The following is a 12,901-nucleotide window of genomic DNA, read 5'->3' as shown; positions in this document are numbered from 1 at the left end:
ATATCCTCCAGTCCAGCACAGTGCTTGGCACATATTCGTGGTATGTAACTGAATGAATGAAGCCACAGAATCAAACTTCCCTGAACTCCACCCTACCTCTGGACTTCTTATAGAAGCCAAAAATGTCTGACCAATGCCAAAGCCTGGAGTTCTTGGCTGCTGCACTCCGCATAGACCACCCTCCCCAGAAAGGACACCAGGGCCTCGCTGAGTCAGAAGCCATGGGACTAGAGGGTTTGAAGTCACCAGGGATCTCCACAAAAGAAACATATGCTTTTTTAAAACTCTCAGGTATCAGATGTCAAAATAACCATCTTGTTTCCTGCATCTTGTTGTTGTTTGCAAGTTTATTAACTGTCTCTTCCTTTAGCCTGCCCCCATTCTATGTATCCCCAGCACCTAGCATAGTGAATGGATGAATAAATTGATTCAGATATAATTCTGCTTAATGTCATTAATTCATTCAACAAATCCTGATTGAGCACCTGCCTTGTCCTAAGTGCTGCCTTCATGATGCTCACGGTCTAATAAGATGTTAAATAATCATATACAAAAATCACAGAGGGGAAAAACAAACAAACAAACCAACCTGTGACCCATGCCAGAAAGGAAAATATGGGGTGCTGTGAAAGTATACAACAGAAGCTAATTTAGATGGGAGGCTGTCAGTGAGGGCCTCCAGATATGAAGAATGGAAGGGGGCAGTCGTCCTAGGAGAGGGAACAACCTATGCAAAAATCCTAAGGAGGGAATGAGCCTGAAGCCTTTGAGAGAGTGAGGGATGGTAGGTGCACTTGAGGGTCTCATCTTGCTAGTGGTGGCCTGTGCTTTGTGGGATCTGCCTGCAGGGGAGGGGATGGGAGGAGAGGCACCCTCCATGCTTCTAGTTTAACAGCCTTCTGCGAAAGACAAGGAGCACAGGCCAGCTGGCGCTTGACCCACTGATAGAACCAGCTCTGTCTTCAGTGTCTCTATGTCCAGAAATCTGAATCCTGGTAACTTTTCCTTGAGCCAGTATAGTTCAGAGAACTAGTCACACTGCAAGTCCCTCTGTCTGAGAGTTACTGTGATGGCTCCAGAACAGAACAATGGGGGGGGGGGGGGCTCCATCAAAGAGGGCTTTGCAGAGTGTGTGTGACCATGGCCATGGGTTTCACCTAGCAAGCCGAGGGTAGGGCCCGGGCAGCACAGAGGTATGGAAGCCACTGCCCACTGATGACCTCCTTCTACTTCCCTGCAGAGAGGGCCAGGGCCCAGGACTGGCTTGCTGCTAGAAACCTGGAGGAAGGAGTTAAGAAGGCTGGGCTGATGACCGTGGAGACAGAGCTCTGTTTATCCAGGAAAAGAGGTCCAACGTAGGCAACAGAGGCCCCTGCCAGCTCCTCCCAGAAGAACTGGGCTGGGGGAGCAAGCTGGAGAGGAAGCTGCTCCCCTCTGGGCTCTGAACTCCTGCCAGCCAGAAGCCAGGAACCAGCGGCAGCCCAAGGGTGAGGCCTGCCCTCCGGGCGTCTGACGGAGCTAGCTGTGGGCTCGGGCTCCCAGGCAGATGGTCAGACGGTCAGGATGTCGCGGTCCCGCGGGTGGGGCGTGGGTGTGCGGTGAGGGACCAGCGGTGAAGCCTCCGGAACCGACTCTGGGGGTGGCAGAGAATCAATACCGCCTTTGTGCTCAGTGGTTCCTAGGGAGAGGAGTGGAGAGTGGGAGTGGCGGACCAACAGACCGCCAGCCTTGCAGACTCAGGATGCCCTGGGGCTGGGAGGCTGCGGCAGGACAACGGAAGGGCTTGGGGAGGAGGAATACCCTTCTGTGATCCCCGCCTCACCCCCAGAGGTGCGTCTCCTTGGACCTGTCCTGTGGGCTCGCAGGGCAGCAGCCTGGTGTGCCGTGAGTCAACTCCGGCGTGGGAGCCACTCAGAAAGGAGAGGGAGGAGCAAGAGGAGGCAGGTGGGGCCAGGACGGAAGGATGGCTCAGGTTGGAGAGGCTTGCTCCTGGCTGCCAGGAAGGTAGCCGGAGCTAGCTTCCTCCTTCCTCTGGGAGGGGAGCCAGACAAGACCTAGGAGAAGAGTTTGAGTTCGGGATGGGCGAGGGAGAAGGGGATGAGATTGCCAAGGGCCTCTGTGTCTCTTCCGGGGAACAGGATGTCCCAGCAGGGTTCGGGATCTGTGTCGGTGTTTGTGACTATGGACCTTTCGGTAGTTTGCGCATGTTCATCCATTCTCCTAATAGTAGCCTAGAGTTTCAGTGGGTGTGTTGGGCCTTCTCACTGAGCATCTTTAGCACTAATGGCGGAGTCTGAGATCTCGGGTGCCTAAGGCGTGCATCTGCAAATGTGACTGTCCGATGCCCTGATGCCCTCCGTTTCTCCTCATGCCCCCAGGCTTCACCCCCCACCCCCTTGTTTTTCCTGCTCGGATAGGGGCCCGTGCGCCGGGAGAAAGTGCGCCGTGGTGGACCAACCGGTGTATGTTCGCTGTATCACCCACTTCGGGCCCTTTTCTGTCCTCCGCAGGCCTCCGCCGGGAACGCTAAATTCGGACTTTCCCCACCCCCACCCCCACTGCATGTGGCTTTTGGAGAAAGCCGGCTACAGGCTGGGGCCCCCGGAATCCAGGCCCCAATGGGCGCCCTCCAGCCTGCTCCCCAAGCGCCGAGCCCCGGGCCCGCCCGCGCGCGCCTGTCCCAACGTCCTCACTCCCGATCGCATTCCGCAGTTCTGCATCCCGCCGCGGCTCCCGGACGCTGGGGGCCCCGAGCCCCTGGCCGGGCGCAGCCTCCCCGCGGCCTGTTCGCTGCCCCACCTGGCAGGCTGGGAAGGCTGGGCCTTCCTGCCCGAGAGCCCGCACACGCGCCGGCGCGAGTCCCTGTTCCACCCGCTGCCGCTGCCCGCCGCCGCCGCCGCCGCCGCCGCCGCCGCCGCCAGGGGGCTTTCCCCAGCGCACGGCCGGTGGCACGTCTCCGCCCCGGACCTGCGCCTCTGCCGGGCCCCCGACAGCGACACGGCCTCGTCGCCCGAGTCGTCGCCCTTCGGCTCGCCGCGGTCAGGCCCCTGCAGACCCCGGCCGCACTCACTGTCCCCGGAGGAGGCGAGCTCGGCCGACACCAGCCCGCCCGCGCCGCGCCGCGCGGGGCCGCCGCTCTTCCACCTGGACTTCCTGTGCTGCCAGTTGCGGCCGACCAAGGAGAGCGTGCTGCGCCTCGGACCCCACGGCGGCCAGCTGCGGCTCTCGGCCGAATACCAGGCCGGGCCCCGGCGGCTGCGCCTGCGCCTGGTGAGCGCCGAGGTCCTGCTGCAGTCGCGGCCCGGCCCCGGGAGCGGCGGTGGAGGCTGCTGCGTGGTGCTGAGGCTGCGGCCGCGCGTCGGTCCGCGAGGCCAACGGAGCCGCGTGGTCAAATGCAGCGCCAACCCCATCTTCAACGAGGACTTCTTCTTCGACGGGCTGGGCCCGCCAGACCTGGCCGCCCGCAGTCTGAGGGCCAAGGTGCTGGACAGGGGCGCAGGCTTCCGCAGAGACGTGCTGCTGGGGGAGTGTGAGGCGCCCCTCATTGCCCTGCTGCCTCCCTTGGGCGGGGGGCTGGGTCTGGGGACCTTCCCGGCACCTGCCCATCTCAGCCTGTAGACTGAGAGACTGTCTCTTCCTCAAAGAGATCTCCTCTAGGTCTGCGTATTCATTCTTTTCGTCTGCCCAGCTTGTATTTATTTTTGCTAATAAAATGTCTGTTTTTAGCAGGATCTCGCCCCTTGTTGGCATCCTAAGCTCCGATCTACAGCCTACTCATTTCCCTCCGCCTTGGCTACACCAGGGATGGAAGAAACTCACTTACACAGAGTTAGAGCTGACCTCAAGTGGTGGTTCTCAAACTTGAGTGAGCATTAGAATAATCAGACATCCGCAGGCTTGGGCTCCATCCCCAAGAGATGCTGTAGCTAGATTAATAGGTCTGGGCGGGGTAGGTCCTAAGGCCCTGTCCAAAAAGGCCTCCACCCCTTCAGGGGGTCCTCTAATCACTTAGTCACTGCAGAAAAAGCTCTGTGACTGAAACCAACATCAGCCACCTTTCCCCCAAGGGGGTTCCTTGGGGCTGCATAGGGGAAATCAGCAGTCCCCCACCCCTCTGCCTCGTGTGTCCTGAGGAGAAAAGAAATTTCTGTGTCTTGAGAGTGAGTCAGGAGATGTCAGCACAGAGTGCTGAGTTACGTGTTTTCTCTCTGCCTGTGCCTGTGCCACCCTAGCAGGCAAAGCTGCAGCCAAGAGTCCAAGCAGCCCTTGAGGACTGAATGGCGGAGAAAAACTGTCCCCGGAATTGAGATGGGAAGGGTGTCTAACCTGAGTGTGAGAGCTCTTCTCAAAGATGCTCTGAAAGGCTACCCCAGTGAGTAGGGGGAGGGTGGGGAAGGAGAAAATGTAGGTCACATTGTGTTTACCTCCTACCTGAATGTCCCTGACGTCAGCAGTGACCTTCTTCTCTCTCTCTCTCTGTCTGTCTCTCCACCCTCCCTGGAGTTGGTTCCTCTTGGCTCATGCCCAACTTAGAGGAAAGAGGGATGGAGGGAAGGAGGGAGAGGAGGAGGAAGGCAATGGGCCAACCCAGCTTCTTTCCTCCTCCCCCTTGGGCCCTTTCTCAGTTTCCATGGTGCCCTGAGCCAGAGCCTGCTGGATCCTGATAAAGCTCAGCATGAGTGGTGCTAACAAAACACAAACGTACTTGGCTCAGATCGTGGGGATGCCTTCTCCCTCCCCTGATTAGGTACTCCCACCAGCCGCCCCAGCCCAAGGCCAGGGAACCCTTGCTCCAGCCATCCACCAGGGGGTAACATTGACCAAACCATAAAAAGGGCTAACAGCTACAAGGATTATCACCCAGCAAGGAACTGTTCAACAACTTGTCAACTCCTTTATTCTTCCCACAACTCCCTGGAGGGTTAAGTACTTTTGTTAGCCAATGTGACCTTGGGCTTTACTCCTATCGTGAAGAGTATAGTTAGGATTCAAACTCAGAGGGTCTGGCTCCAGAGTCTGGGCTCTTAATACCCCACTATATCTCTAAGTGCCCGTTGCCACCTCCCACCCAGTTCATTCTGAAAGGTGTCTCTTCCTTCCCTAGAAGGACAGTGTTACCATTTTTTGTCCAGTCTGTGAAATCACCCATCGGTCTGGCTCTTTCCTTAATACTGTCCTTCTCCGTCAGCCCCAAATCCCCCCATCACAACCTTTGATGAGCAACTGGATTTGATGCCCATCTGAAAGTCCCTGGAGAGAAACACAGAGGTCTCTTAACTTTCATTCATGCATTCCTGCAACACAAGGTAGGGAGGCCCCACTGAGGTGCCAGTGATCAAAACAGACATTGGGATCAGACAAGTTACAAAATGAATAAGTAAAATGTTAAATAAAAAGAAAGAAAGGAGGAAAGAAAGAAAGAAAGAAAGAAAGAAAGAAAGAAAGAAGAGAAGTTAAGTTACTTGGTAAATATTATGGAGAAAAAGAAAGCAGGAGGGGGCCTAGGAAAGGGGAGTCAGATAAAGGGAAGGGAAGACCATAGGAATGGATGGGCCCAAACATCCTTTTTTAGCCACAGTACTTTGGACCAGGTCCTGTAGCTTACCTGTGTTTTCCCAGTAATCATCACAACTGCTCGGTAAGGAAAGTACTGTCATTCCCATCTTACTGAGAGGTAGATCAGAGAGGCTAAGTAAACTTGCCTGGGAACGGCCTGGTTGCCCAGAAGGTTTAGGACCCTGGCTCCCCCAGATCTCCCACCCCACCCTGCTGCTCAGAGGAGGTGGAGATTCAAAGAGCGACTCACTCAAGTCACAGCTATGAGCTGTTCCCCTGTGCTGGAGGCCAGAGTTCCCAGAGGAACTTCTGTGTTCTGTGTTTCTGTGGCTGAAGCCACAGAAACGTGCCCCCGGACAAATACAGTGCTAAGAATCCCTCCTGTGTGCACACTGCTGGGGTCTCAAAGCCTGTTCCCAGGAGTTACTATCATCCCCTTTTATTTTATTTTATTTTATTTTATCCTTATTGAAGACTCATAAATAGCAGGCCATGTTCTTATCCAAGTCTTTCAGCTCCCAAACTCCCAGCTTCCACCTTTCAGCACTCGCTGCTGTGCCCAAGCCTAAGTGATCACAGATGTTAACTGACAGATGAGTGGTACAGGCAGGTCACCATAGAAAGTTCAGGGCCAGTAGCTGGGGTCAAACTCCTACTATTCCCTCCACCCACAGTGGCCTTTGTGACAGGAAGGGGGAGGGGTGGAGACCTGGAGCTCTACAGATGTTTCTAGAGCCTCTGTTATGCTTTTTTTAATGGTTGAGGGAGGAGGGAGGTACAGCCCCCTCCCTGGATCACTCCCATGGGTTGAGGACTCCCCAGGCCTGGACCTCCTAGAAAGGACCCAAGAAAAGTTGTCCTCATCATTGACTCAGGCTTCCCAGAGAGGATGGCCCTGGAAGGATGGTGCTGGGGCAGTATGGGGCCTGCAGGCTGCCCAGACCCCATTCTTTCCACCTTCACACCCCCAGGCCCTCCCTGGAAGGGCAGGCTTGCACTGAGCTTTAAGTGGTTTCTGTGGTTTAGAGGGTGGGGAGGAAGGGAAAACAAGTCGGTGACTGGTCCCCCAGTTCCAAGCCGCCACCACCACCCTCTACCTCCTCCAGGCTGCTTGCCCCCACCCCCCCACCCCCGCTTTGAGATTCCCCAGTCTGATAAGGGAACTTGGGCACGTGGGGGTGAAATGACTGTCTGATCCCTATCAGCCTCTTCCTTGCATAAGAATTGTAAGAATAAATTTGAGGAGGGGAAAAAAAAACCCCAGACACTGCCCCGCTTTGAAAGGACCGATTCCTCCAGAAAAGGGGCTGTGATTGGAGCAGGAGGCAGGAAGATTAGGCATGAGGGGGTACTTCCCAAAAGGATGATCACAGTAACTTCTTGTCCTAGGGACAAGAATCCCAGGAATCCATGCTTGGGAAAGGAAAGGGGTAGAGATCCTGGAATGTCCAGAAAGCACATGACTTGCTTAGGCTGAGACGCCAGGACCCTGTCTTCCAAAGCCCCAGTCACTTCCTCCCCACCCTACACAGTGTCACCAGTGGCGTGGCTGGGAGAGACAGTCATACTTGTGGTTTGGGGGGGGTAGCCCGATAGCCTGGCATGGTGGCCCCAACCGGGAGGTCAGAAAGGGCTCTGGGAGACCCAGAATCACAGAGGAAGAGAGGCTGGAAGAGGAGACAAGACGGAGAGGCACGAAAAACAGAACCATAGACAGGAAGGGGCAGACAGGGAGAGACAGAGAGGATCCTGAGCGGAAGCAAAGCCAATCACTGGGCTGGGAAAGGGAGAGCAGTACAGCCGGACCCCAGCCTTCCCCTGTACCCCTGTCCCTCTGCCTCTGGGCTGGCTCTACTTGTCTGCCAGAGGGCACCAGATGGGGTGGTACTTTGGAGAGCCTTGCCTCTTAATCCAAGCCTGCCCGAGGGGGAGAGTACCAAAACAGGTCTGCATCCTGTTCTGTGTGGGGAAGTGTGGTCCATAGAAGTGTGGGCCACTTAGTGCTCGCTTCGGCAGCACATATACTAAAATTGGAACGATACAGAGAAGATTAGCATGGCCCCTGCGCAAGGATGACACGCAAATTCGTGAAGCGTTCCATATTTTTGAGAAAGACAACTATCATATGATCTCCCTGATATGAGGAAGTGGTGATGCAACATGGAGGCTTAAGTGGGTAGAAGAATAAATGAAACAAGATGGGATTGGGAGGGAGACAAACCATAAGTGACTCTTAATCTCACAACAAACTGAGGGTTGCCGGGGGGAGGGGGTTTGGGAGAAGGGGGTGGGATTATGGACATTGGGGAGGGTATGTGATTTGGTGAGTGCTGTGAAGTGTGTAAACCTGGTGATTCACAGACCTGTACCCCTGGGGATAAAAATATATGTTTATAAAAAATAAAAAATAAAAAAAAAAAAAAAAGAAGTGTGGGCCACTTAGATGTGTGGGCCTTCCATTTACAAAAATGGTGTAGGGGACACACCATCAGAATCTTGGCATAAGAAGGTCCCCCAAAGTGGCCGCTCCACTCTTCCTCACTGCCTATCCCCTTGCCCACCATCCTAGGAGTTGGGAAGTCCTTCTTCACTTCTAACCTTTGTCCTTCAAGCTGCAGCCACTGGGAGATACCAGGAGTTACCCAGGAATGGAGGTGCTGATGGCAGCAGAGTGCAAAGCTCCAGGGTGGGGCGGGAGGGTAGGATGGCAAGACGGGAGGGCAGGAGAGGGAAGGGGCAGCCGCCTGCCCTCTCCATGCCAGGTGCCACGTGCTGTGGTGTGGCTGGCTCCTGCGCTGCTGTTTACCAGCTGGGAGCGAGAGCAGGAGCTGGGGCCAGGGAGCCGCCCCACTGCGTCTTGGCCCCTGGCCAGCCAGCCTGTTGGGTAACCAGGAGAGCCAGGCCCAGCTAATCAAACTCTGGACTGAGGCTGTGCGAGAGAGAAGCGGCATCCAAGACCTGCACCAGCCTCATCCTGTCCTGAAGCCTTCTGCAGAGCCCTTCCTCTGCATGGGCTCCAGTGTGGGCCCATTGAGGTGAGGTGGGGGGCCTCTACTTCCTCCAGCTAGTGCAGGGGCATCTCTCCTGGCTGCTCACCTCCCATTGTTCTCTGCCCCCACACACTCCTCCAGCCCTGCAATGCCCCCAACAGACCAGGAAAATGTGGAGGCATCAGCAAGCCAGGGAATTCAGGGGAAGGACAGGGAGGCGCAGGGGCTAAGCAGCCAGAGACCTCGAGAAATTGAGGAACCATGGGATGAGTCTGACCTCATCCCGGAGAAGCAGCACAATCCGTCCCCCCCGCCCCCCAGGGAAGCCATCCCTTCCCCATCTCCTCTGTTCTTGCTGCCTCTCTTGGTCAGGTAGAAAACGCACCATCCTAAAGTCACAAAGACCTGGGTTCAAATCACAGTTCAGCCGCTTACTCTCCTTGGGCAAGTCAGTAACATTTCTGAGCATCATGTAGCTTAGGGGTAAATCTGGAATAATGATAGGTGTTGTGAGGATCAAAAAAAATCATGGACCTACATAAAGCATCTGGCAAAGGGCCCAGCACACATAGGTGGTCAATAAATGCTAGTCCCCTTCCCTTTTCTTGTTTCTCCTCCAGGTTCCAAACTCTGTTCTTCCAATCTCTCGCCTTGTCCCCTCCTGCGGCCAGGCCACTCTGCCAGCCACTCCTTTCCCCTGCCTGCTGACGGGCCAGGTGCTCCCTCCCTGCTCCCTCCTCCCTCTCCTGGGCCCTGCTCCCTGCCCTCCTGGGCAGCCAGGGCAGCAAGGACGGCACCAAGGGAGCTGCCCCATGGACAGGGGCCCACAGAGACAGCACCGAGCCTCGCAGGGTAAGAGGCCCATGGCCCTGCAGGCAGGTGGAAAGGACTTGCCAGGAGGTTCAGCAGAGAGAGAGATTGGAAGAGTTTGGTCAAGAAAAGAGGAGGAGAAGGAGGAGGACAAGACAAGAAAAGAGGAGAGAGATGGACTGGCTGGGGATGCCGGCCGGTCTTGATGGAAACTGAAGGAGAAGCAGGAGGAGAGACTGGGGACTCAGCAGAGGAGGAGAGCAGGGAAAAGGGGAGAAGCAGGAAACACATGGAGAGGAAAGAAAGGGAGCTGTGGAGAAGGAAGCAACAGGTGTGGGGCAGGGGTGGGGGGGTGAGGAGCTGAGCCAGGAAGAGTCAGAATGTGGGCAGGCCCTCCCCAGCACGAGCGCCCCCTGCGAGGAGGTGGCGACACAGCTGGCGGAACGGAACCTAGCCATCGCTGGAAGGCTGGCCACTCCACCTTCTGTTCACTCAACAACGGAGGGACCTGTCCTACCTTTAACGGTGACAGACCGAGGGTCGGGGATGGAAGCAAGCACACCCTGTCAGCTGCCCATGCCCACTAGCCTGGCACTTTCCTTTCCACTGGCCCAGGAGGGTGGGGTTTCATTTCTGCAGCAGACCGGGGCAGTGGGAGACAGAGTCAGGCAGTCCTTGGCCCCACGTGTGGTCTAACTCAGACACCCTCTCAGAGAGGGAGCCACTGCCACATGCTTGATCAGTAATGAGCACCAAAGCGAGTGAGGCCAGCAGGCTCTGGGGCCACCTGGTGGAGGAAGAAATCCACTTCCCAGGCAGGCAACTGGCTGGCTGGTGAGGGGAGCACCCCCCTCCCAGGACTGCTCCGAGGTACAGGGTTGGAGGCCAGAGAGAGGTGCCACCTCAGGGAGGAAGCTGGGTGGGGCCAGTCTGGATCAGGGGGAGGGGGGAGGGGCCGGATGGAACCTCCTTCCTGGGGCAATCCTCCCCCACCCCACCCCAGCAGAGCCCAACACTTCTAGTCCATTCATGACCACTACCACCACTCCCCAACCCTGCCCCGTTGAAGAAGCTGACCAGTGGGGAGCATCTCCTGTGCAGAAGGACAGTATGTGGGGGATGGTGGAGAGATGTCCAGCAGCGGAAGGGAAAATGTAACAGGAGAGCAGATTCGGAGGTCAGGGAGATTATAGGGGGCATAAGAGAGGGCTGCAGCCTTTTCTCGGACAAAAGGCTGGCCTTATGCTCCATGAAAAGCTGCTGTGTGGTGGTAGGAAAGGGACCAAGGACTGGCAGGAGAAACTTCTTCCCAGGGGCTCCCTTGGTAGGTGTTCAATAAATGCTATAAATGAATAACCACCTTCCCCACCCCACCACTAAAACCACCACTGCCATGACGCTGTAGCTAAGGCTTTCCCCTTAGCAGCCACCCCTCAGAAGTATGTGCGTCCCTGCCCACCCTGTGTCAACCCACCCAGGCACTCTACTTGCCTGCTGTCTACCTGCACTAGCAGTAGGAAGGGGCTCCCTCCTCTGCGGGCTGGTAGACCAGATGTCTGGGAAGGCAGACTCTCCCTCTTTTTCCTCCAGATATCTTCAGTGTCTTACCCTCAATCTCCATACCTCTGGAAGCCCTAGGTGCTTTCAGGCACCAGAAAGAAACCAAGAGATTTAACTCCCACAGAGCTGTAACTCTAGCTCCAAAATATTTACGTGCTCTTCTAATGGGCCAGCCACTATGGAAGGCTCTGGGAATAACAAGGTCACTGAGACAGCCTCCCAGGTAGCAAGAGAGCCTCATTTCATGGATAATGACACAATGATAGCAGTTAGATAACCACATGGCCATGAGTGTCGGGAAACCAAATGCAAGGGGCTGAGTGTCAGCACGAGGTCAGGAGAGAGGGGCGTGGGCAGCTTCTCCCATCGGAAGCTTGAATGTTAACATTCAAGCTTAACATTGAGCAGGGCGTCAGGAAAGGACATTTCGAGAGAAGGAATAGTTTGAGGGACTCCCAGACGCGATGAGAAGCCTGGCACTTCGGAGGCCCTGAGGGTCAGAGAACGGAGAGATGGGTACTGTGAAGGATGGGGCTACCTTCTGCTCAGATACCAGGTTCTGGAGGAAGGAATGGGGTAGGATAGGGGCTGTGATGGGGAGGGGTTTGTCTCCTGATGCCCACAGTGGTCTTCAACTTCTGACCCCGAACCTCTGTCTTCTCTTTCCAGAGCTGCTGGCTGCAAAGAAGACCCACACCTGTGAGTAGAGGGCTGGGGCAGCCCCTGGCATGGGGTGTGGAGAGATGAGTTGAACAGGGCTCTGGGGCTGTGTGCGAGAGAGCAAAGCTCGGAGCAGGCCCAGAGACAGGGGAGCCCAGCAGAGGCAGCAGAGGCAGAACTTAGGGAAAGAGGAGAGATGGGGAGCCCAGCAGGGGGAGGGGTGAAGAAACCTCAAAAGCAGGGTGACAGATCGGGGGAAGCCCACAGAGAGGGGGCACCACAGACACAAGGAGAGAATGATTATTAAAGGGATCCCTGGGAGATTGAGAAGAGGGGTGCTGGACAGAGGCACAGGAGCCAGCAGGGGAAAGGAGGGAGAGAGCGAGCAGAGGGAGGCAGGGGCAGCCTTGGGAACTCAGGGAGCCTGTGCCAGCAGGCTTCATGGCAGCTGAGCCATGTTTGGTGCTCCTCTCGGTGGTTAACACGTCCTGAGGTGTGAACAAGCCAGGCTGTACAGAGCTGGAGAGCAGGAAAGCCTTCACCTCTGTAGGAAACATAATACCCAGGGACACTCTGGGCCCTGAAAGATTGAGGTTACAACATGTGGGAAGGGGTCTAGAGCTCAGGAAGGACTTCCCAAGGATACTGGAGAGTATGTACCCTCTTTTAGGGACCTCTCAGCACAGCAGATCTTGTCCCCTAGTTTGTGGGAGAGACTACTCTCCCAGAAAATTCACCCACTCCACTTTAGTCACAAAGCTTCTATCCCATCAGGGCCAGGCACGCTGCCCTTAATAGCCCGAGGGTACTCTGGGGGAAGGCCTCCATAAGCATAAGTCCCTGAATTAATGAGGACAGAGGACCATTCTGGGGCAAGAGACCACCTGCTTTTCTCCATGGCCCTCCCTTGGATTACCAACCAGTTCCTCCGGAGAGCCCGCTGACCCTACTCTGGCTTCCAAGATTGCTTAGAGCCTCCCCGTTCCCCATCGAGAAATCTCAGAGGCAACAGCATCCCCTGGTCCCTGAGCTGGGCAGACAGGGGCTGGGGGGGCATCCAGGATGCCACATCCTCCTGGGTGGGGGCTTGCTTTGCTCAGCACAATCCTGATCTGTGCCTCGCCTGCCCCTAGCCACAGGGCCCCACGGAAATGCTGAGCAGGGCCCTGGGAGGAAAGCAGGTCAAGGAGTGACGTGCTTGTGAGCTGGGGGATGGGAGCCAGGGACCATATGTGGGTGGGGAGGGAGAAGGGGGACTTTCGGAGCAGCTGGAACTGGAAGAGGCTACATGCCATTCCTACCTTAACCTCTTACCACAAAAACCT

General features: G+C 56.1%; 2 protein-coding genes and 1 non-coding gene across 5 annotated transcripts in view; all 3 read left to right on the top strand.

Annotated features, from left to right (window-relative positions):
- The first annotated feature begins 1,150 nt into the window (after positions 1 to 1,150).
- Positions 1,151 to 3,731, top strand: C2CD4D (C2 calcium dependent domain containing 4D). Of its 3 annotated transcripts, none has more exons than XM_059374551.1 (2): positions 1,151 to 1,487; positions 2,511 to 3,731. In XM_059374551.1, the coding sequence occupies exon 2, from the start codon at positions 2,563 to 2,565 to the stop codon at positions 3,616 to 3,618; it is 1,056 nt and encodes a 351-aa protein (XP_059230534.1). In that variant the 5' UTR covers positions 1,151 to 1,487; positions 2,511 to 2,562; the 3' UTR covers positions 3,619 to 3,731. The 3 variants fall into 3 exon arrangements, with proteins under 3 accessions (XP_059230534.1, XP_059230533.1, XP_059230536.1); XM_059374550.1 differs by lacking the exon at positions 1,151 to 1,487 and adding an exon at positions 1,688 to 1,830; XM_059374553.1 differs by lacking the exon at positions 1,151 to 1,487 and adding an exon at positions 1,851 to 1,944.
- A 3,825-nt stretch (positions 3,732 to 7,556) lies between these two features.
- On the top strand, positions 7,557 to 7,663 carry LOC132002298 (U6 spliceosomal RNA). Its single transcript, XR_009399800.1, has one exon. It is a non-coding gene; the product is annotated as a U6 spliceosomal RNA (small nuclear RNA).
- A 1,635-nt stretch (positions 7,664 to 9,298) lies between these two features.
- Positions 9,299 to 12,901, top strand: part of RORC (RAR related orphan receptor C) — a 22,161-nt gene continuing 18,558 nt past the window's right edge. Inside the window, exons 1-2 of the mRNA XM_059376175.1 lie at positions 9,299 to 9,398; positions 11,586 to 11,615. Coding sequence (XP_059232158.1) covers positions 9,359 to 9,398; positions 11,586 to 11,615 — 70 coding nt within the window. The 5' untranslated portion in view covers positions 9,299 to 9,358. The remainder of the gene's footprint in view (positions 9,399 to 11,585; positions 11,616 to 12,901) is intronic.

Source organism: Mustela nigripes, chromosome 14 (assembly GCF_022355385.1).
Source record: "Mustela nigripes isolate SB6536 chromosome 14, MUSNIG.SB6536, whole genome shotgun sequence".
Classification (NCBI taxonomy): domain Eukaryota; kingdom Metazoa; phylum Chordata; class Mammalia; order Carnivora; family Mustelidae; genus Mustela; species Mustela nigripes.
This window is presented reverse-complemented; position numbering and strand designations above follow the sequence as displayed.